The sequence below is a fragment of the Melopsittacus undulatus genome, chromosome 4, assembly GCF_012275295.1.
Source record: "Melopsittacus undulatus isolate bMelUnd1 chromosome 4, bMelUnd1.mat.Z, whole genome shotgun sequence".
NCBI classification, from domain to species: Eukaryota; Metazoa; Chordata; class Aves; order Psittaciformes; family Psittaculidae; genus Melopsittacus; species Melopsittacus undulatus.
In genome coordinates, this window is record NC_047530.1 from 61,068,768 (window position 1) to 61,093,187 (window position 24,420).

Genomic DNA, 24,420 nt, shown 5'->3' on the forward strand with positions numbered 1-24,420 from the left:
TTTGTCATGAAATGCTTTCTGTTGCTGTTATTAAAATAAAAAAGGATTCTGCCCATTTATGTTGGTCTAAGCCCAGACAGTGACTAAGAGCTCTTCTGTAGCTGAGACCTTGCCTGAAGGCTTAAACAAATTGCCAGCTACCTCACCCAAACACATCATGCTAGCAGCTTTTATGTGTTTGTGTGCTGTGTGGTTTCACAGTGCTTTTATTTAACAGTTGATCAGTTCAGTACCAATAGCTGTTTGTGCAAGGTGTGATGAGAATTTGTGCCTGACTGCTCTAGACTCTTTCTGCTGTCCTATAGATATAACCTGGGGAAAAGCAATCCTGACACCCCCAAAATGCAGGATGCTTTCTGCTCAGTGATGGTTAGACAGGCAGAATGTCCTCCCAGGCCTAAAACCCAGCAGATGATCAAGCAAGCAGGTTCACACTTAGGAGAACTACTCACAAGCGGGGACGCTGCATCTGTTGCATGGGTCTGCTGATTAAAATATCACTTTGTGTCTGTCATAGACACAGAATCCAAGGAGTACACTGAGATCCTGGTTGTGCCAACTCCTCAGAAATGCCTAACAGCAGATTTGCTTATAATAAATTATTTGCTATGATATTTTTTTTATCCACCATGATGCTTTCAGCCACATATTCTTGAAGCTGCAAACTAATGTATTTTCTTTATATCTGAGCAATGGCATGATATTGTGTACGGATCAGTTTTCACCCTGATATAGAAGATTTAGTTAAAATTTTCTTCATACATAGGATGAGAAATGGTATCTACTAATGAAATTACCCAACATTAAACTATTGCTCTCTTTGGCAATGTGATTGCATATTATTCAGCTGATCTCCCTTTGAGCTAAGGAAAAGATGGTGTCTTTATTTTCTGCCCAGAACTCCAGTGTACACTGCAGCCCTTGTATGACTGTATATTGTAGTTCAGTGCTTAGGCTGTTACATTTCAGCAGGGCAGAGAAGCAATGCTTGTGTGTTTTGCAGATGTTCATAATGAATGATATTATGTATATTGATTTATTCTGCATAGTTAGGTATAGATCTTGAAAAACCTATCAGGTGCATACAGGAGTTAGTGTTTACTATGGAAACGGGAGTCAATAAATGTTAATTACATCCAGCTTGAGCTCATAACTTACACCATTATGATATTATAATGATGGAAGCACCAATCAGGCCTTCTCAGTGTGGATTTTGCTATTAGAATGTAGTCCACAGAGAGAGAGGCACTAGCTGATTTTAGTGTTGTTTGCATGTTTGGTGTTAATTTTGTCACCTTCCTTTGTTTCTCCTTGTTGGCATTGTCAGGATTTATAAGTACTCTGTCACTTTCAAAGGGACCGTACTGCATTTTGCTCAGTGGGCAGATTTTATTGCAGCTTCCAACATAAATGATAATAAATACAGTTCTGTATTTCCAGTTGCTCTAACAGAGACTCGCTCTTGTTTGAAAAATTCACACAAGGGCTGCCATGAAAATGTAGACATTTGTGACTAACTGACTGTTGCTTCGGTGTTCCCTGGTTTTACAGCCCCAAAAAGTAGAACTTCAGTTGAGAGGCCTAAATTACACAGCTCATTGCCACTTGGGTTAGCATTTTAATGCTGACAGTCATCATCGTTCTGAACTGATAGAAGTAGTCACACGAGCAAATGGTCTCCAGTACACGGTACATATTGGCCTATGGCCATATTACTTGCACAGAAAGAAAGACAGTGAAGGTGTAAGGACAGTTAAATCATAATTTACATCACAATTTTATGCCCTAAATGTTCTGTAGGTCAAGTTGCTTTGTGATCTCTGCTTTTGCAGACTTTAATTAGTTCAGATGACTCCTCAGTAGCTGCCTGTGTCTCAGCACACTATGCAGCCATGGGTCACACAGCTACACCAGGAGCCTGCAACAGCAGCTTCCAGAGGGCATCTTGGTAGTGACCCAAACTAAACCTTGAGTCTCAGACTGGTTACGCTAAAGCCTCTGTCCAAGTCCGTGGCTCAAAGTAGGTGTACCTGGCCATGGCTTCCGACTACTCCTGTGCCTAGCCAACCTCTGTGGCCACACAGAGTCTGCAGCTCTTTCACATCCATGCCGTTGGCACTGCACAGCAGTGGGCACTGAGCAGCCCGTGGGGAGCATCCTCACATTGTCTGGAGGTACAGTGCATGGGTGACATCCCCAGAAACAACTAAAACTATTGATGTAGGAACAACAGAGTTGCTCCAAGGAGTAGTATTCAGCTCCTGCCCTGCAAAGCCAAGCACTGATTTTTCTGGGTGGTAGTCAATTGTCATTGCTGTGTTCCCCATGCAGCACAAGCAAAATTACTTAGTCTGCCCCCTCCACCTCATTGCAGAAAGACTTACAGAAGTTCAGTTTATTAATATGCAGTTGCAGTTTCATTTCTCTTTGATCTCATCACACAGACTGTAATTTCCCATTACTTCCCAGGGCTCGGAAGTCCTTACTGTTGTTGCTCTTGATGGAGACAGAGGAAAACCTAACAGTATTCATTACAGCATTGTGAATGGTGAGTAGACTTCTCTTTTATGAAATTTGAAGGGCAGTTGAAACCAGATCTGACATTAAATTAGAATGGGATATGCTAGAGTTTAATAAAGCTGAGATAGACTCTCATGAAATAATGTCAGGTACCTCAGACAACTTCTTCTACCAGAGAACAGCCAACATACAATCCACTAAGTTTGAGTTTTCCAGTCCACAGAACTACACTTGGAGTTGGTAATTCTGGTGTTTTGTTAGGCATCAGTAGGCTGCTTGTCATTTTAGAAAGCATACAGGGAGATGAATTCATTGCTGCTGAGCATCAATAATCTGAGAGGCAAGAGAGTGCATTGGGTGATGCAGAATTGGTATCTAGAGGAATATTTTTGTTAATATTGTGGTAAAGTAGTTAAATGGTAAAACCTACGAATTCTTGGAAGAAATTATAAGTGAAGAGACACTGTCTGTACACTGCATTGGAAGAAAGCAGATATTATCTGAAGATTAATGCTGTTCATTAGCTATTCTAGGAGTGTCTGTCACACGTCTTTTAACAGCGTGAATGTGAGACTTAGCTGAATTGATAATGACTTAGCTGAATTGATGATTTATTAGCTAGTGAAGTCAACAACTTAGCTCAACTGAATTCCAGGATACAACCTTTTCATTTTTGTTTGGTTCCCTCTTCTTCCAAACCAAGACTTCCATGGCAACTGGGCATCCCAACTCCCAGATGTGAGACATCCAAGAATCTCATAAGAAAGATCTGAGATTTAGTTGCAGAGCTATGCAGCAAGTTCTTCACTGTCATATGTGATCTAAAAATCAAGGTCTAGAGAGAACAGAGAAGGTTGCAGCTGAGGTTTTATCTTGATGCGGGATGGGATCCCTGCTGAGGTTCCTTCTCCTAAGTACAAGAGAATGGGTGAAAGAGTATAGGTAAAAGGAAAGTAGAAACATTGGGGGGAAAAAAAATAATGGATTGAAAATGAGGAAAGATAAAAAGAAAGGTGGAGAATGAGGAGTAAAAACAAATAAGTGGGATGAAAATATGCTAGACAAGGGAGAAATTGAGTGAGCAGAATAAGCAAAGGCAGAGGAACCAGTGAAAATGTCAAAGGGAAATAAGATTAATAAGGAAAGTTATTAGATTTCCAAAGAAAATAGAGAAGGACCAAAAAGGTGGTATGGGATAAAAAAGGTAAATGATTCGGCAAGAGTGGAAAATGAAGATGGAGGCAGATGACAGATAAGTAGCATAAAATATAATGAAGAGCAGTCTTTCCTCATGCACATTAACAGGGTTTTGTTAGCAAGAAATGGAAGAGAGGGGAAGAGAATATGCTTTTAGTGTGTAGATAGCTGAAGAAATAAAGAACAAAATATGAGAACAGCCAATCTGTCCTGCACTTCAGATGTGCATTACGTGTGACAAACTATCATTCTAATACCTGCAGGCTGGGTTATCAAAGGGTGAGAAAATACAGCAAATAAGAAATTTATTCTTTATAAGCATTTTTTTTCTCTGGGGAGTATGGGATAATTTTAGAAAATACTCCAGTCCTCTGAACATGCTGTATGAAGGAACACACATAATGCTACACACTTAGAGTTACCAATTTCCTTATGATAACTAGGCAATAACAGAAGTATGGTGGTTTGAAACCACTTCTTCTCAATTAGGCTGTACTTTCCAGGCCAATGTATCTTAATAATTGACCATTGTATAAGTCGATATCTGTTCAATGTTGTATCTAGTGTACTTTAATGAGGTTACAGTTATTGCAGGTATTACCAAAATGGTATACTATCAGAGGGTTTAAAAATTAGCACTGGAATTGAGTTAGAGGGAAAGAAAAATTACTGGGCATTCAGGTCATCATCCGTTATTTCTGAAGGTTTAATCTCCTTAATTATAAGGGTTTTCCTCTCTTACTTTCAGTGGTAGGCTCTTCTACAAAGTGTATGCTGTGACCAATACTATATATGAGGTAGCATGTACTGGTGTCCATAGGGCCACCTTGGCAAAGCAGGGCAGAGCACCCTGTGCTGCTGGCTGGTCCTCTCCCTGGGCATGATGGAGAGATGGATGCAGACATTGTGATGAGACATGCTGCCTCTCCACAAGCTAACATTTACTTCAGCACAAATTCACCAGGTCTGGAGGGATTGCAGCCATGTAACTGATATTCAGAGCAGTGGAAGTTAGGTCAGTGGTGCCAATGTCAGCCAGCAGCCCTGTCCTGTCTGTGTTGTACTTTGCCTCAATGCAAAACCACTGGGGTTTGCCCCATATTCTCAAAAAAGCCTTTTTGTTCAGCCTTGCAAGAGGCTGAGAGCTTTTTTAACAGCTGAATATCTAAAGGCAGAAGATGCTTCTCCAGAAATGCTGTCTACAGAAAGAGTGACTATGTCTCTTTCAGACAGATCATCAGACTTTTCACCTTAGCTGATATTAATGAGAAAAATGTTCTTGTTTCTCAGACTTAATTATCCATTTGCTAAATACAATAAGGAATGTCTGTTTTTGTCTAAACCAGCATATAAAGAAGACAGCATAATAGAAATGAGTACCAAATTTGCATGCCTGGATGCTGAGGCTTGCAGGGAACCTTACCAGGATGGGAAAGAGGAAAGTGAGGGTGGCTTCCCACAGGGCCAGAGATCCACTGAGCCATTCTAGGGGACGAAACCCTTTTTGGACCTTACTTGTATTTTTGTCTCACTGTGACTGGGCATAGAAGTGCTTCATTTCTGAAAATCAGCTTCAAATCTACTGATACAGGTGGATGCAGATACTGACAAAGATACGGTGAATTAAATGTATGGTTGGTTGCCAAAGCTTGCTAATGCTTGCTCTTGAAAAGAAAGTGTCATGTGTAGCTAGAGCATCTTGGTTTTATTGTAGGAAGTGAAGGTTCCTTTGAAATCGACAACACAACTGGAGCCATTTCTGTTATAAAAAGCCCAAATCAGCTCAAGAAAGAAGTGTATGAACTAAAAGTTCAGGTATGTTCTGTAGCCACTTGAAGTCTGTTGGTCTTAAATGCCATGAGTAGGCATGATTGTCTAAAATAGCTCAATTTAGCTGACTTTACCTGTTTTAGAAGCTACCTCCCATATTTGAGAAGAGTGCTGGATAGTATAAATCCAAGCAATTGGTTTTGCTCCTTGGAATATTGCATGTCTCAAATGACTTCTTTCAAATGAAGTAATCTTGTCCTAATTTCATCTCTGAGTCTAGAGAAATAACAACCTTTACAGGAACTGATCCTTCCATTCAGAGAAATGTCAACTAGGTTTGCCTGTCTGTCCAAACTATATCCAGTTTAAGTTAATCTCACCTCGACAGCAAAACAGAATTTGAAATGACAGACTAAATCTCAAAAAAGTGTGTAATTTTTCTTCTTCAAATATTTGCCTGAATACCTCAAGTACAGTTTTCCTCGCAGAGTTTTCAAGACTGCAGTCCTTGTAGCAATGTGAAAATCAGCTACCTGTGGTACCACAGCAAATTTAAATGTTGTCTTCCTTTTCTATTTTGTCAACACTTTAGGCAAACAATTACTTTGTCTCTATTAGATTACTATATTGTCTTTAGAGAACTGTTTTCAAGTAGGAGAGTTACTAAGCTCACAAAATGAGGAAGAGTATTTTTTCACTGAGGCTTTATTGGGACTAATTTATTACTATAACTTTGTTGTAATCATCAGAAACTTCAGTGTTAAATGGACTGAGATTTCGAGAGAAATATATAGTTGTGAATCTTCATACAAATTAGTTAGGGTGATTTGTACACACAGATAATAGCTGAATATGAAAGTGATGAAAGAGAGTACACCAGCATTATTCTTTCTCCTGCCTGCTGCAGGCATCAGAAGTCGGTCAGGAAGGTGACATCTCAGCGTACGCTTTTGCCATGGTGACTATTCGGGTGGTCGACCTCAACAACCATCCACCAACATTCTATGGAGAAAATGGTCCTCAGAACAAATTTGAACTGACCATGTATGAGCATCCCCCGGAGGGTGAAATCTTGAGGGGATTGAAGATTACAGTCAATGATTCAGATCAGGTAAATGGAAATTATGTAGACTTTTAGTATTCTTGCCCTATTTTCCCAAAGACTAGAAAGAGCTGTCAAACGGGGAAATGTCCTTTTAGGAACCCAACTATTTCACCTGCCTTCCCCCAAAGCCTAGGACAAACAAAGTAGTTGTAGGGTCCACTACCACAGAGAATTTGGACCCAGAATCAGTATACTTAATCTGTCATATTACTCTTATGTTGAGAAGGGTGGTCCTAAACAGGCAACCCATTTCTTGCAGCAGCTGAAGTTGAACAGTCCTCATGAACTTCCCCTAACTTCTAGTTACATTCAATTGTTATCAGTGAAATGACTGAGAATGTAATCCAATCAGCAGTTTACTTAGAGTTTCCAATCATTTTAGTAATTGCACCTCAAGGACAGTTCCTGTCTGTATCTTCTAAGCCCCTGATGGAAACAATATAGACCATACTCTTACACTCGTTTTAGTAGAATATGTTATCCTTTGACTTTTAAATTACAGCCTGAGTCTGCAATGCATGCATTGATAAATCATTCCCAATGGAGTGATATTTATAGGTAATCTTATCAGTTATGCCAACTGACAAAGTCTATGTCTAACCAGATAAAGGAAAGAAGACTTCATCCATCTCAGCCTAGTATTTAACTGAGCTGTGATGCCCATAGATACTATGGTGATGGTTGCTATAGGGATTCCTAAGCTAAATACTGTATGAATGGCATCCATCTGAGTTAGCCAGAGGTTAGCTAGTGACAAGAGCAGAGCTTAATGCACCTGAGAAATGTATTACTAGTGGAAAGAGTGCTCTTATATAACTGTGCTCAGTATTGTACTGTCTTGACTGTATTGTATTCTATCAAATTCACCAGCTTCTTCCCCCTCCCTGCTGCTGCTCTGCAGTGAGCAGACAAATGACTGCTTTCAAAGCAGTTCTACGTCTATCTTGCTGTTGTCACAGGGGATGTTGCTGCAGAAGGAAAGAAACAAAACCCATCTCTTCTATTTAGAGACAACATAGATATGTAGCATATGTAGGCTGAAAAAATGTTTAGGCTGCAAGTTAGACTACAAAATAAGCAGAAAGCATTGCTAGATTCACTGTATAGATTTCTCAAGAAGCTTCCTAGTACTGTATAAAACATCACTCTAGGTTGGGTTGGTTTTCTTTTAAGGCATGGAATGCAAATTTTTCATTCCTGCACAAGTGAGCTATATAGAGAAGAAAGTTAAACAAGTCTGCTTCTGTCACAGCCATTAGTGACTCTTTTGGGGGAGTGCCTGAAACAGGTGAGGAGGAGGAAGCTGTGAGCAAGGTCTGCCTTAGGCATACACTTTGATGAAAATTCTATCTACTTACATTATACAGGATTTTCTTTCTCAGCCCTCTTTACCCAACAAGACACAGCTTAGAGGCTCTGTGCTATGCTCTGTTCCTTCAGTCATTCCCATGTTCCATGACTGGCTGCTTGGAGACATGAAGCAGCATGGCCTGCTTTGAGAAGATCTGGGTTCATGGGACTTCACAATCAGAAATCACTTAGCTGCTGGAGGGAGGCAGTTCTCTTTCTCCCTGCCCCATGCCACTGTCCCTCCAGTCACATACACTCCGAAGGGTGAGGACTTTGTACTGTCAGACAGAACACTTTTCCTATCAGCACTATTTTCCACAGTCCAGCAGCTCTGACTTTCTGGTGTTTTGCTTTTCTACTCAGCAAAAGAGAACCTGTTGTCATCTTTGTAGCTGTGGGGATTTATATGACCAAGCATTGCAGACCATTGAGTTTGGATCCAAGGTCATTCTGTTTCCCTTGGGGAACTACTGCTGAACACTTTTCCTCTTGACATGAGCTACAGTTGCAGCAAAAACTGTTCATAACAAGCCCTCCAGAGATAGAGCTGAAAGCAGAGTTATCCTGTTTAAAGGTTATTACTAGAAATTCTTCTTCTCAAGATTCATGCTAGGGAGAGAACATGGTACCAGTCAGGTGATGAATCCGGTTGGTTTGTCACAGTGTAAAGATGACATAATTTGAAAAACTGATGTACCCAGGGGGTTGGTAAAGTGCATTCATCTTATTTTCCCACCTTCCCTGCAAGAGAGAAATATAAAAATCACCATTGCATCTTTTCTCTTCCATGCTCCAGTTTGATTTAAGAGAATTGGTCTGGTCAACTGGCTCTGGCTCGCTCTTCCCAGCTCACACACAACTGGGGGTAACCTTTTAGATACTGATGCTTTCCATGTCCTCTCTGGCTAGAAAGTTTAGCTGTATAATGGGATTTGGCTTCTCACTTCACCTGGATCTGTCAAATGCATGTCAGATTTTATTCTGCACAAGTGGAGCTCCTATGTCCAAGTGTGTCAACTTCCAAAAGGTCTAATGGCTGTAACTCTGGGCTAGCTTAACCCAGTCAATGCAAACCACAGCATTCCACCTCTGTTTGAAAACTGCACATCTTTGTGGTTCTTTGTCACCATCCAAGGCTGTGAGCTCTTAGCACACAGGCTGAGTGTTTGAGGTGTCTGTTGTCCTGACAGGCAATTCAGTTGTCTTTCCTTGGCAGGAACCAGAAGGCAGGACTTGCCTGCCAGTGTGCACACGATGTCAACTCTGTCACTTGCACTAGCTCACAGTGTGAGGTACAAAACCCCAGGCTGCTTGCTGCAAGATCCCTCTCTTAGCCAGTCCTGCTGCAGGGTAAAATTCTGACTGAAAGAATAACCACACTTGTCAAGCTATTTTAAGAAAAGCTCTGTCCATTTTGTGACCAGGGCTGGAGGGATTATATAACTAAGCTTCTTAGCAGTCTCTTGCCAGGGGATGGAGAGCAGAGGATTCTAAGCAGTAAGACTCATTCTGGTATTATACAGTGTGAAGAAACAGAGACAGTCTAGGCTGTAAGAAATGCATCATTCACTGAAAACAATGCTGTATCTGCTTTTATTCACAGGGAGCCAATGCTAAATTCAACCTCCGTCTTGTTGGACCTGGTGGCATCTTTCGAGTGGTTCCTCAAACAGTCCTGAATGAGGCTCAAGTTACAATAATAGTGGAAAATTCTGCTGCTATTGACTATGAGAAATTCAAGGTGTTAACCTTCAAGGTACTTCCACTTTTCAGGTCCTCTCATCCTGTGTATATCATGTGTATATGACGGCTTATGTATCTGATGGGATTTAGCTTCTTACTCCACCCAGAGCTGTCTGATGCATTGTCAGTGACATTAGATTCCATGTAAGGGAAACTCATTTCAGCCTCTGGTTCATCAACTTCCAAAGGTTTAATGGATTCATATGTGAACTAATTTATTCTATCTCTCTCTGTGGAGACTGCACATGTTAGTTGCTCTGAGTCATTCTAGGCTGAACACTAAGGGTGTTATTTCTGCTCTTAAAAGGATGAATGCACAGGATGAAATCCTATTTATTTCTTTGGGGCCAGAACTTTACCCATTTGATTCTAAACAGTTTGGTTCATGATCATGCTTTTGAATGTTGGCAGGCTGAAGATCCCAGCCGACTGAAAGATAATTACACAAAACTGCTGACTTTGTCAGAGTGTCTCTGTCTATATGGCATTTTGCAGTCTGACCTGAATCTACCTCACCCATGCTCTAACCTAGCCATACAAGAACCAGCTTTGATCCTAAAGGTGGACCTTTGCATTATCACCTTCCCAAATGGGTTCATTGACTCATCAACAAAATAATCAAGTCATCTGGCTTTGTGTCAGCTGCCTGTGAATATGAGGATACATGGCTCAGTTCTGGCTGCAAAGAATGGCGTAGACAATCCCTGATATCATTAAAACAAAAATGCCGCCACTATCTAGCAGAGTATTAACATATGCTAGTTTTGACTTTGTACAGAATGGGGTTTGCACAGCCCAGAAGCCTTCTTGGATTTTTTTCTCACCCTTGCTATATGGTTTGCTCTGTGTCCTTACTAAGTTCCATTGCAGTATGCTTCATGTCTCCTCTTGTAATGTTCCTTAGTCATTTTGAGCTTCGTGGGTTATAGATGCTACAAAACTATGAGGCACCATTATTGGATTAAAATGGAAGTTTCTGAAAAGGCTATAAAGTGCTACTGACACTAATTATAGTAACTGTACATTTATTCAGGTTAAACTATTGAAAGACCAATAAAGAAGTTACCAATGGCCTCCTCATGAATACTAATAGAAATCAAAGTAATTAATGTGATTGCCATGAGTACTGAAAGAATTAATTACCAGAAAAAAAATATTCTTTTTTTTAGCTTAAGAATTATTTATTTTTGCCTTTTTTTCTTTTTTTTTCTTATTTTCAGACAATTTTTTTTTCTGCTGGAGAAAGACCATAAGGCTTGTTGAAAATGTGGAACCTTTGTCTAGATTCTAAATGGAGAAGGTGCAGCTGAATGACATGGTAGAAATACATGTCAGCAAATAATTTATAAAGACCTCATTGGTGTCTCCCTTTCCCTGAAAAGTCCAAATCACTTCCTACCCAGTTTTAGTTGCCAAGTAGTCAGTCTGGAAGTTTGATGAAATAGATTCTTATTTCTATACAACATGTATCCCACAGCAATTTTCAGAAGCTGTTTTCAGGGGGGTTTGTTTGTTATTGAGCAGTAAAATGCCAGAGAGGAGTTAAAGTTAATTTGACTGGGAGATGCACAGAAAACCTACCTGAATAAAAGACTAGTAGAGAAAATCTATCTTCCATGAAGGGCTGCCTCTTAACCATAGTTAGTCAGGACCTCCTTCATTTCCAGCTGCCCAAGAGCTAGAGTGGGTTTCTCAAGATATAGCAACTGTTGTAACTTGTAAGCCTCCAGCTTGGTCTTTCAGATCTCAAGTCCCTCTGCCAAAGGGGGCATACTGTTGTCCCACCTTGTCAGGGGCTTCCTGCTCTGTGGTGGCTGCTCTTCCCTGCATCAATTAGCTGTGCATTAAGGGGCAATGTGAGAAACCATCTTGCTAACCCAGCAGTGCCATCCCTCAGCTGAGGGATGCAATAGAAGTGCAGTGGTGTTAAGTTCTGCTGATGGCCAGCCAGATCATCCATGCTACTGTCTTCTCCCCATTAATGGTCTTGCTGTATGTGGTTGACTCCCTTTTCAGATGAGCAGAGTTATGTGAATATGTTATGCCAGAGTCCTCTGTTTTCCCACAGATACAGTGAGGTAATTCAGAAGTCAATGTGGGTATGTGATAACATCCTAATCAGCATGAGGCAGTGAGGGTACAGTTCCCACAAGTCTGGTGGCAGGATTCCTCACAAACCTTGTGAAATGGGATTCTGCTGCACATGTCTCATTCCTGACCATCCTGAATTTTGGGTTGGGGTACTGCTGCTTCCAAACATCTCAGGGCACCAGCTGTCCCATCTATTTACCCTGTTTATTGCCCTGACTTCTTTCCTGATGAAGAATGTATGTATCCTCTGCAAAGGATAATGATCCAGTTTAAGTAGTTATTCAAAAGCATTCTGTGCTTATGTTTCCCTAGATTCTAGGGACTGCCCAGGGATGGGCATTTGCTTGCTTCTGTTATGGCTTTTCAGCTGTGTTGGTTAGTTACGATCAACCACATCTGTCACATGAAGTACACTACACATGTACAGGTTTGATGTGCTTTTTCCACAGCTGATTGCCTATTGCAAGCATGCAGAAATGAGCCTAGGCAGCATACTGATATAGCTCATCATGTCCCTGTTTCTGAGCCATCCAGGCTAAAAAGCATCAACACACCATAGGCACTGGAAGGAAGCTCCTTTAAGAAATAATAATAGTTGTTTTGTACTAATTCCCTCTTTTCTCTTCCTAGCTTCTTGCAATAGAGGTGAACACACCGGAGAAATTCAGCTCAACAGCTGATGTAGTGATACACTTGCTAGATACCAATGACAATGTCCCAAAGTTCTCTTCTGACTACTACATTGCCAGGATCCCCGAGAACTCTCCAGGAGGCTCAAACGTAGTTGCTGTTACAGTAAGTTTCATTCATCTCTTAAGGAATTCTGTCTTTTCTAGGTGTCTGTGGAGACAGTACCTTAAAAATAGAGGACAGAGACAAGTAACAAATCTTACCCAACAGAACTCCAGATCCTTTCCAGGATGCTGAAAGAATAAACTCTTAGGCAAACACCACAAATTTACTTGGTGTTTTAATTAAAGGCCATCTGCTTTTAAGGCAAATCACATGGCCTGTGAGTATTAAGAAGGCCCCAGTCAAAACAGTATCCAGCAGGAAGATTCAGTTATGATTAAGTGGAATTGAATTTACTGGATTTGCTTGCTTAAGTATGAGTAAAAAGAAAACAACATGGTTGCTAGTCAGTCTTCTAGTGAGAGAAATCTGGCTGCTAAATGCATAATTAGACAGTTAATGAAGACAAGAATATAACATTAAAACAGAGAATGGAAAGAAACATCCTCTCACAGTAGGAAAAACATGCTTATGGATTTTCCAGTATCCCATGTTTTCATATAAAGAAAGTCAGGGTATTACATGGACCACATGTGCTGGAGAAGCATTTCCAGCCATTCTTGTGAGCTGTATCTCTTTGGTGCAGCTGCTAGGACTGGAAACAAACCTCATGCCACAAAGCTGAGAACACACCTGGCCATCTGGGGCTCAGTGGGTGATGCAAGTCACCTTGCAGAAGCCTCAGGGATGGGTAAGAATGATGGAGGCAGGTTGCCAGAGATCTGCAGCACATGCTGACTGCAAGTAAGAAAGAAAGAGTCAGAATAATAAAGTACTACAGGCACATTTTAGGGATGGAAGAACAAAAGAAGTGGAACATAAAGAGTACAGAAAGTTTTATTAGAAGAGAACAGCTTTCTGTTTTCTGCAGAAAATAGAACCCCAAACATCACTATCTTTGCAGCAAGAGGACTGAGAAATACTACGAGGTGAACAGCCAAGGTACACAGATCATTGTAGCTGGCAAGTGCATATAAAATTTACTGTCATGTGCTGTCAACATGTCCTCAGAGCTACCAGAGAAGTAGGAGCTTCTGGAAATCGCTGTTACCAAATCAATATGTTTCCTAATCCTGAGCTAAGAAAGGAAGCCAACAAGAGTCTGGAACGAAGATATCATCTGGGGTAGTATCTGCATTACTGAAAATCACACAGGCACAAGAGGGATTAAAATATAAAAAACCTGAAACATTGGATATAATTTGAAGCATTTGTTATGCATTAAATTGAATCCATTAAAAAAGCAAAGGCTTAAACAATATAGAAAGCAAATAATTTTGTCTGGAGAATATACATTAATATTTAACTGATAATTAGGAAGGTTTGAGAGTGGATTTTTTTTGTTTGTCATTAAGATTAGCTCCATCTCTATTAAAGGAAGAATGTGTTAAATGTCAATAGATAGAGCCATCTAGTGGCTTTCCCCCTGCTAGAGCCTCTGGGCACCAGACTGGGCAGGAGACAGGTGGCATGTTAACAGCTTCCTGGGAAGACCAGTGACATTTCCTTGTGTTATATTTTGCACATTTGTTTTATGTGGTTTCCCCCTACAAATGTGATGGCAAAAAGAGTGAAAAGCGTTTGGGTTTTCATATGGCCTGCTTTTTTAAAGAAAAATTAAATATTTCTCTTTTGCAGTTTAGTAGAGGTTGATTCTCTTATTTCCTTTTATTAAGGCTACAGATCCCGATTCAGGGCTTTGGGGAGAAGTCAAGTACTCCATCTATGGAACAGGAGCAGATCTGTAAGTAAAAAGAAAACTACATGACCTCTAAGCAGGGTTTTGAAAGATTTTCTTCATTCTTTTTTTCTTCATTCTTTCTTGACCTGCTCATTTCCAAGGACATTTATGCCATGTTCTCTGTGAGTTCTGTGAAAACAACAACAGCAAAACTAGTCTGATCATTAAACATCTGCTTCATGAACTCATGGAGTTTTACCCACAAGTCCCCAAAGAGATATAAGGCAGCTAAAGTACCAGTACAGAGGATCTGTTCAATCACCATTAAAAAACACTTAGAGAGAGGAAGAGGAGGTTTTGGTCTAGTTGTGAAAAGTCAGTTCTAGAGGACAAAAAAAAACCCAAAATATGTTCCTTCCTCTTTACTTTCCATTCAGTTGCATAGATAGTTCAGCTTTAACTCTTGTCAACACAAATCAAAAAAGACATGACTTTCACAAGCTTCAGCTTTAGAGACCAGCTGCCTTGAGGGTTCAGAACATTTTATGTATTTAAAACTAATAGTTCTGTATCAGCAAAGAAGGAAGTCTGTTGTTTACTTGATTTTGTAATGATGCCTAGCTCCCTGTCCCTGTTTTTGGGAACAGTGATGGGTAACAACATTCTGAACCTGAAACACTGGTTTCTGCCACACTGCTTCTATCCCAGGAGTTGCCCTGGCCCATTTGCTTCCATGGCTAATGTCACTGGCCATCACAGTTATTGCTTCTGGTACTTGCAACTCCAGGATATGGCTCATCTGCAGAATCTGGTTTTCTATGTACATTATCCACCTGTAGTTAAAGCTGAATCTTCCTGTTAAGGTGAAAGCCTTTTAGGAGGCACAATCAAAGTTCAAAATACAAGATGACAAGGGCAACCCTCTTCTGTAGCCAGAAGGCTACACATACAAGAGCATTTCCACAATGGATTGTTGTGAGCTCTTCATGAAGTTCTGAAGCTAGCTGCTAACTGTATAGAGGCAAGCAGGCAAAGGTTATGTTATACAGGCAGACCTTTCAGGTTTAGAATATAGCAGCTGGTGCAAAGAAGCTTATGAAGGTTATTGACTAAAGATTTAGAAAAACAATGTGAGTGCAACTTTATTCTGATTGGAATTATGGGAATGCTCAGACTCACTGGTCTTCTGTGAAGACATTAAGAGTGAATACCTTTTTTCTTCCTTCTTTTTTACTTGTGCCTGAATGGCATGTCTCTGTAAAGCTGGATTGACTGCATGGTCCTGGGACCCCCACATCTGCTCAACACACAAGTTTGGTGCAGATGTGAGAGTTTCAACTAGATGCATGATTTTTTCTGTCTCAGGGGTTTCATCAGTGCATATGTAGTTGCTCTGGCAGAAAGATGAGTTGCATTGGGATGAGAAGAATCGTGTTAACTGTTGAAGATGAAACCATTATGCTTGTAATCCTACATCTAATCTCTCAGTGGGAGTGGGGTACACTGCTGCAATGCTTTCACATTTCTGTGCTTCTATTCTTCCACTAAAATGTGGGTGATGAGAGTCCTCTCTGCATGCTTACCCTCGGCTGTGTACTAAGGAGGCACTTGGTATGGACACTGTCTCCTATCAGGAGTTTGCACAGATCTTTCAACTTCTATGTCTTGGCTTTCATCAAGACTTGTATTTGTATTTAACAGGGTAATGAAAACAATTGAAGGATCTGGGTTGTTAAGTCTCCTTTTTACAATTACTCTCAATTGTGCTCACAGTTGAAATCCAGAAAATATTTTGTTATCCTGTACATTAATTAAAGTGTATATAAAACCCCTCATCTGTTAAAAACTACCGCTTGGAACCTACACTGACAGCCCATTTTAAAAAGACACTCTCTTAGGATCTTCTCTATAAATCCAAGGTTTCAGCTGACACTTCTGACAGTGTCTCAGTAATTACAAATGTGTAGAACCAAACTTGCTACAGATAAATCTGAACACCCACTACATCCCAGTGCCAGTCTATGGAAAAGTCATTACTTGTGGAGGAGATAATTAGCCCCACACTTTGGGGGATTTGAGAGCAGCCATTTTTCTTCCTCATTTTTAGAAGTGAAGAGGTAAAATATAATATGCAGCATACATCCTTTAGCTATTAAGGTCGTATCAATCAATCTTAATTTATGCAGAACATGATCTAATATACTGTACTTATAAAAAAAAGGCAGTTCCTTAGTGTTTTAACACTGAGAAATCATTCTAGGAGAAGACCATCATACTGTGTATTTACTGAGGACACATACTTTAACAGAAAATGCACCTAAAATGGCCAATGCTCAATAGATCAAAAAACATCAGGAACTGATAATTCTCTGGTTTTAAAGTCTAAAGGAACTAGGCAGACAGGAGTTAGATGAAGAATAACTAGTCTTTTGGCACATTTCAATGTTTAAAGCCTACCTTTGCCCCCAGGCTGTAAACACACATTAAGTGACCGAAAGAATCAAAAGTCTTTGCATGCTTCTTTTGCAGGTTCCTAATCCACCCATCAACAGGTATAATTTATACCCAGCCCTGGGCTGTATTAGATGCTGAAGTGAACTCAAAGTATAATTTCTATGTGAAGGCAGAGGACACAGATGGGAAATACAGCTTGGCTGAAGTGTTTATCACTGTGCTAGATGTCAATGACCACTCTCCAGAGTTCAATGAAAACATCCAGGAAAAGACGATGATCATTGGGTCACCAGTGAAGATAGAGGTAAGAGATAACACTGTGTGTCACAAAGCAGAGTGCTTTGGAAAAGCCTGAGCTCTGATGTTTATTGTTCAGGAAATGTGATGGATGTCTGAAAGTTGGCTTCTCCTGGGGCTTTATTTTTCACATTCATGTATATGTAACAAGTGAATTAAAGCATGGAATGATAGTATTTACAGACTGCTGAGAGGGAGAAATAAATTCTATAAGCAAAAGACACTGTTCTGTTACAGTATTTGAATCACCCACTGGTGAAGGACCCTGGATTATACAGTGATCATAAGAAGCCCAAATAAGATGAGTGAATGAAAGTACAGGGTTTTGAATACTTAATCTTCCTGCCACATCTTCGTGCCTAACCACACAGCTTCTTTCCCTTGGCTTTGCAGAATTGTATTCATTGATCCAGTGTGGAAAAGGAGGCTAAAAAACTGCAATAACAATTCACAGGCAAAGGAGCAGAACATCTAGTGTTACACAGATTTGAATGCATATAGTGAAGATTACACAGCACTTAATGTTAGCAGAAAAAATACCACAGCACAAAAATTAGGGCAGCTATAGTTTATAGTGTGGATCTAATGCCATCGTTCCCTATTACTTCACATTTGTTCCCATGCTGTGCAAGGAACTCCCCAGCAGTGGACCATTTGCATTCTACAAATAGGTTATGGCTTGGTTTTTCCTCTGATATTGTTTAATCTCAAAAATCGCTTATACAAAAATAACTCTAGTCCTGCTGTTTTTCACTAGAAAATGTAGCATAGCTGATACCAGAAAAGAGGAAATTGTTTCCAAGATGAAAGAAAAACAGCTCAGTCACAGCATGGGTATTATCAGAAATGAATGCTCAGAAACTCTGAGTTTTGTCTTCAGGCAAAGATACAAACATTCACATCTCTATTCTTTACACTTCTCCTACCAGGCTATAGATCAAGATGCAGAAGAACCCAACAACATTGTGGATTATTCCATCATGCAAGCAGATCCAGCCAACGTGTTTGATATAGACCAAAGCACTGGAGAAATCAAACTGAAATCCTATATCCGTTCCCTGGACATCATCCACAATATCACAAAGAACAAAGACTGCATATGGTCAGTGGTGGTGCAGGCCAAAGACCGAGGCTCCCCATCCTTCAGTACCACAGCAGTCCTGAAGATTGATATCACAGAGGAGGTAAGCAAATGTTAAAGAATCCTTATGTGAGAGGCACCAAAGAGTAGACACTGTTTGCTTCATTCCTGACAGTACTTTAAAAATGCTTCAGGAGTTGAAATCTATCCAAAACATTGCCAGCCATTCCTTCTCCCTCCTGGCTAGCTCTGTTTTGTAGTGTTTCTAGAGTGTTGTGGTGAAGCTGGATTCTACAGCCACAAGTGTAAAAGACATTTTGATCAGAGAAATTGCAAAAGTACAAAGGTGGGAGCATAATATGGCTGGGAGATTAATTTGCATCTGATTTTCAGAGATAGATGCAAATAAAAGACTACAGACTCCTGAGAGTAAAGGTAAATCCTGATTGCTAAATTTCTGCACTTTTTTATGTAATTCAATGGAAGAAGAACAATCTTTTTCCCTACAAAAAGTGAGTAGAAAGTAGCTGTGGCCAGAGTGAAATGTATCAGACCAGTATTGCATGTCAACATAAGTGACAGGAAAAGTGAGAAAACTATTATAGAAATGCTTTAAAGTACATAGAATTTTAGATGTGCATGTAATAATTGAAGTATTATCAGCAGACAAAACAAGAACACACTAAGATTGCACACACAGATTGAGAGTTTCCTGTTAGTCCAACTTTTACATCAATGAAAGAACAAGTAGCACATGCTCGCATGATTCTTATTTATAGTAACTGTCTTGCCATGCCTTTAAGTAGGTACCAGCAGGGTGGAAATGGGCTTTAAAGTAGGTGAGAAACACATCATTAGCCTGACAATCTCTGGACCATACACATACTGGGCAAAGATGCAAATCTCTTTCTACAGACAGCAGCTAGCCTTCTCTTTGGTCAAAGTGCACCTACTGCTCCTTTATCTGTTACAGTCTTTCTCTGTTTTCTCCATACCCTCTTGTTCCATTGATACTCCTTATCAGATGCATTTATATGATACTTCTTGTACACAGTTCATAGCCTGATGGAAGTTAAAAGCTGTCTTCAGAGAACACTTGTGTGCATTGGCAAGATAAACTTAGCAGCACAAGGATAACCCTGTTTCTGTTGTGAGTGCCTGTCCTGTCAGAACTGCCAGGTGACTTCAGTCTGTCCTAGCAGAGGGGGTACCTAGCATGGGGCTGCTTCCTGGGGCTGGCCAGCCCTGCTGCAGGCACCTTGGAAGCTGCTGTGCAACATTGCTGAGGCTCATTATGGGCAGAGCATGCTGCTTCAAGGCCATGACACGTGGAACTGGGGGACTGCACAGGCTGGGTTTCTGTGACCACTTGAGAGATTTAGCCATTCTTACTGATATAGAGGAAATAAAGGAAATAAACTGCTTAACACTGTGATTTTCCATGGAAACCAGATGTTTTGGTGGGTTTTAATATAGCAAATAAGAATTTCTACCTGCAGCCAACAGTGGGATCTCCAGCCCTCCCTGCCTTGCTTCCAGGCTTCTCACAGGGTGCACATTCCAGGAGTGTGTGGTACCAGGTGGCCACAGGCACTGTCCCCAGTCTTGGCCCCCACTATTTGGTCTCCAGTTTTCCTTTCTCTCCCAATGAGCTGGTGACTTCTCCATTAGAATGCAGGGCTAAGGCACAGGGTTGAGAGATGTCGAGGGGATGGAGGGTGCACTATACCTCCTCTGCTGGGGTAGAAGATCTGCCTCTAAACCAGTTGATGAAGGACATCTGGAAGGAAAACAAGAGCAGCTTATTTCCTGGATTTCCTTCTTGTGCTTCAAGCACATCAGCACTAGTCTTGTACAGATTTTCCCCTCTGCTTCCTTTCCTCCCCCTCCAGGGGCACAGATTTGGCACAAAGCAAGGCATAAACTCTAAAGGGGAAGAAGAGAAGGCAATGAGGCATGTATTCCTCTCAGTTTTTCTTTCTCTTCCTTCCATGCTCGATGAAAAATCCCGACACAGAGTCTGAGATAGCAATAGTGTCTTCTTTCTTCACTTGAGTAAGTCTTCAGCAGGGTCTGCACTACTGATCTGATGTTGCATCCTCCATAAGACTTTGTACTTTTCTCCAGTAATTCTTCCATTGCTTGCAATGATTTGTCTTGGTTTGGTTTTGTTTTCATCCAAAAGCATCACATCTCCTTGCAAAAACCACTCTCAAATTTCAGCTTGCATGTGAGTGAGATATAACGCAACAACCTTTGGTCCCTCTCTGTGTCCCAAAGACCATGTAATCACTGCTAATGCTTTGTGAAGAAGAGTCTCTCATTGTGTACTCTCCAGCTTTCTCTCTGAGGCTGTTACAAATACATATTTCATCCCTCTGTGCTCCAGCTGTAAAGTCTCTTTCACTTAGCTGTTTGGTGGGCATATATGTATTACTCATTTTGGATAAGGAGGATGTTTTTGAATGCATCCTCTAGAGGTTTCCTGCAGTGTTAATCACACTATGTAATTAACAGGCATATTTTCTGATTAACATTTACCATTGCAATTAGCGCGGGGTTGTGATCTTTGAGATAGATGCCTAGTGGCTAAGTTCAGCAGTATTGCACATCAAAAGGACCTTTTGCTCTTGGAATAATACAGTGATAAAAAGATCGAGAGGCCTTTTAATTTAACTGAGTCTGGGTTTATGGAAATTGGTATTGAGTGGCTACTGTTAATCTATCCTTTCTCAACAGCATATGAAACATGCTGAAAAAGCCACTATTTTTCCACCCTTATGTCTCACTCAAAAATCTATTGCTGCTGCCTGAGATGTTCATGGAAAGCTGATTCCCACTCCTGATCCTGAAGTTTGGCCGGATGAAGAGATCCCTCTGCCTCTTAATTACTCCACTGAGATTCTGCAAATATATGGGGGCATTTATTTATACCTCTTCATGAACTGAGGCTTAAATCCACATTTAGACAGCATAATCTCCAGTCCTTACTAGCTTTGGCCACTCATTTGGACTTCTAAATGTAGCTGATGAGTTTCAGTTTTAGATCCTCCTAACTGAAAGTTTAACAAATACTATCTGTGAATTGATGTGGCGATCTCCTTGTCTCTCGTATTAACTCTGCAACCATGGAAACTGGTTACTGATGGCACTAAATATCCTTTACCACGGTTGCAGAGCAGTTAGCCTCTTCTTTCTGCAGTTACATGGACCTTGAAAACAATTGTTCAGAGAAGGTTAGTTTGATTTGAGAAGCCTTGCCCCATGCTGGCATTTGTATTGCAAAGTGATGTAAATGCAGCCTTCGTACACAGTCATAGCACTGCTCTTTGGGATATGCACTGAAAGGGGCAGCTTATGTTCTACCTCAGGTCAGGATTTACTTCTGAAGCAAATCTCCTTATCAGCCCACTTTACTGTGGGGTGGCTCATATCTCAGATAGCTCCAAGCACACAAACTGTATTTCGTTCAGATGATGAAAATGTGTTTGTGAAGCACACCAACTGTGCTTTGGCAGTAGCAAGCAGTCTGTCCCTGCAACCAGGCTAGAGCAAAAGTCCAGCAATGCTTATTATGTGGAAATAGGCTCCACAGAACCAGCTGGTTGTTGCATGAATCCAATTGCTCAAGTCAACACAGCCTGAGTTGTTTATAATCTGTGATAGCTTGGGCTCTTAACAGCTTCACCTACTTAGCTTCTAAATACAGCTGATGAGCCTCAGCTGCTCTTGTGGTTGAACAGCTCAACCACACACTCCTGCTGTGTCCAACTTCCAGATACATCAACCACTTGCTCTGTTCACTGCAAACCATGCACTATGAAAGGCCCTTGAGGCGCTGCCAGGAGGTGTGTGTCTCTGCACACTGCAAACTGTTGTGGCAGGAAAGAGAAAAGCAAAGGAAATTAGTTACTATTTTGGTAGCAAAGGCAGATATGGGAATCCTCTTTGGAAAATATAACAACATAAGAAGAACGTGAACGTGCTAGAACAAGTCCAGAGGAAGGCCACAGAGGTGATCAGAGGGCCAGAGCACCTTGCCCATGAACACAGGCTGAGAGAGTTGCTCAGTTGCTCAGCCTGAAGAAGAGAAGGTTCCAGGGAGACGTTGGAGCAGTTTCCAGTGCCTAAAGGGAGCCTACAACAATCTGAAGAGGGACTTTTTACAAGAATGTGTAGTGATAGGACAAGGGGGGAACGGGTTCAAACTGAAAGAGAGGGGATTTAGCTATTAGGAAGAAATTCTTTATTGTGAGAATGGTGAGGCACTGGAACATGTTGGCCAGAGAAGCTGTGGCTGCCCCATTCCTTGAAGTGTTCAAGTCCAGGTGGGATGGGGCTATGAGCAACCTGGTCTAGTAGATGGTGTTCCTCTCCATGGCCAGGGATTGGAATTAGATGATCTTTAAGGTCCTTTAAAACCCAAACCCATTGCTACTTAAATAATGGGAAAATTCTTTGCACAGCAAAATGATGAAAATTACTCACTATGTGTAAGGTTATATGATCCATGAATTTCAACAGCATTTCTTCACCCATTTCTCTTTGACAACAGGAAGTATTCAGGGTAGGAGAAGAGTGGGATTGGATAATGTGTTTGAGGTAGGTTATGAAAATACAGAACAGAAGGCAATGGGGGTATTTATTAATGAATTTACATTCCCCAAGTTTAGGGATGTGATTTAAATAGTGTTCCTGTATAATATGTGACAAGAGGTACTCTGAAACATTTTGGGGGGATACTTTTAGTTGTCTTCCTCCACAGACTAAAAGCCAGAGGTTCAAGACCAAGCTAGTCACAAGGCTCCCTTTATACTCGCTTGTCTTTGAGATCTATATTAGCATGTGGTGGCTACTACTTTGGAGGTGTCATTTTCTCCCCATTGACTAAAAAGCTGGGAGCTTAGATGACCAGCTAAAATGCAGATAACCTGTTATTAGAAATGGAAAGTTTGGGTGATGATTCCCTCCCAAAGTCTAGGCCAGAGGATTGGGGCCCTGTCTCTCCATAGCTTCATGACCAGCTATTTGTTAAATGAACCTGCTCATGAATGTGACATTTCTGAAGAACCTCCTGGCCTTCCACAACACTACTTTCTGTCCAGATACAATTGTGGGAGCTTGTATTTATTATGAACTTCTCTTGGAGATGTAGTCCAGGGTGGACTATCGTGCTGTGAATAAAGGTGATCTATGTACCACGCTGCTACCCTCTATTCTCTGATCAGCCAGGTGTTTAGAAGTGCCTCCTAACTTCAGTTAGTGTTTCTGGAATCTGTTCAATGTCATTACAACTGTCTCTTCTCCTGTGCCTAGTTCAAGACTTAGCTCCCTTTACATTATATGCTCTCTGTCCTGTATGCACTTCACCTTGGTTCGCTAGCTGTACTTATAATAGATATTGCCCTCCTTCAAATATACCTATGTGGGGGCTGACCATTTCTCTTATTTTTGATATTTCCAGATCAAGTCCAGGGTAAGATCCTATATTTTAGGCCTCAAGAAGCGTCCATGGACGATATTTGGAATTTGCATGAGTGGCGTTCTTTCTACCATTTCTGTAACAATGGTGATCTCCACCATCATGTACTGGAAAAGTGTGAAAAGATCCAAGCTCCACCCACAGGGCAAAATCCGCAAAATTATACGGGGACCTCCGAGACGCACAGTGTGCTAAGCTGCAAAGTGAACTGGCCATTCATTTGTCCTTAATATGCCATATGTAGCTTATGTTATTGCTTATTTCTTTTCTTTCTAAAAACAAAGCTCTTTCTTTAACTCTACTCATCTCCCCTACCTCAAAGAGTTTTGTTATGTCTGTAAAAGAGTACTTGAAAACAGAATGGAGCACATACCTGCTAACTACTCTTTTGTACACTGTAATTTTATGAAGTGAGGTTTTCTCATAGACTTTTCAATACCGTGCTCAGTAATAGTCCTATAAACTGCACACCATACCACCTGCAATTGTTGTTGGAAGTTCATCTTCTACTCATAAAGTTCTGTTTGGGTTCAACACTATTATTCCTAGGAAATCAACTCTGAAATGTAGTACAACAATACAGCTGCAGATCCTGGAGCCAATTATTTTCTTCCTCAGTTCTTGCAAATTAAACAAACACTATGGTGACGTGCACGAATCCATCCTAATTTGGCAGTAGAACTCCTGTAAGCTTTCATGTCTGATGGTCATTCCTTGCTCAGTGTCCTACTCCATCTAAACTCTCCAAACCTGGGCAGGCTCTTTGACTCCCTTTTTTTTTTAGAGACAACTTCCATTAGTTAACCCTGCTTGTTACATATTTCGGACAAATGAAATTTCTGGGTCACTGTCTGTCC

The 24,420-nt window shown here is 40.8% G+C and overlaps 1 protein-coding gene across 1 annotated transcript in view; it reads left to right on the forward strand.

Annotated features, from left to right (window-relative positions):
• Positions 1-24,420, forward strand: part of CDHR1 (cadherin related family member 1) — a 39,748-nt gene that overhangs the window by 14,428 nt on the left and 900 nt on the right. The window contains exons 9-16 of the mRNA XM_005153629.2: positions 2,470-2,548; positions 5,432-5,532; positions 6,395-6,598; positions 9,546-9,698; positions 12,407-12,571; positions 14,245-14,312; positions 16,779-17,007; positions 17,930-18,184. Of these exons, the coding sequence (XP_005153686.1) occupies positions 2,470-2,548; positions 5,432-5,532; positions 6,395-6,598; positions 9,546-9,698; positions 12,407-12,571; positions 14,245-14,312; positions 16,779-17,007; positions 17,930-18,184 (1,254 nt within the window). The remainder of the gene's footprint in view (positions 1-2,469; positions 2,549-5,431; positions 5,533-6,394; positions 6,599-9,545; positions 9,699-12,406; positions 12,572-14,244; positions 14,313-16,778; positions 17,008-17,929; positions 18,185-24,420) is intronic.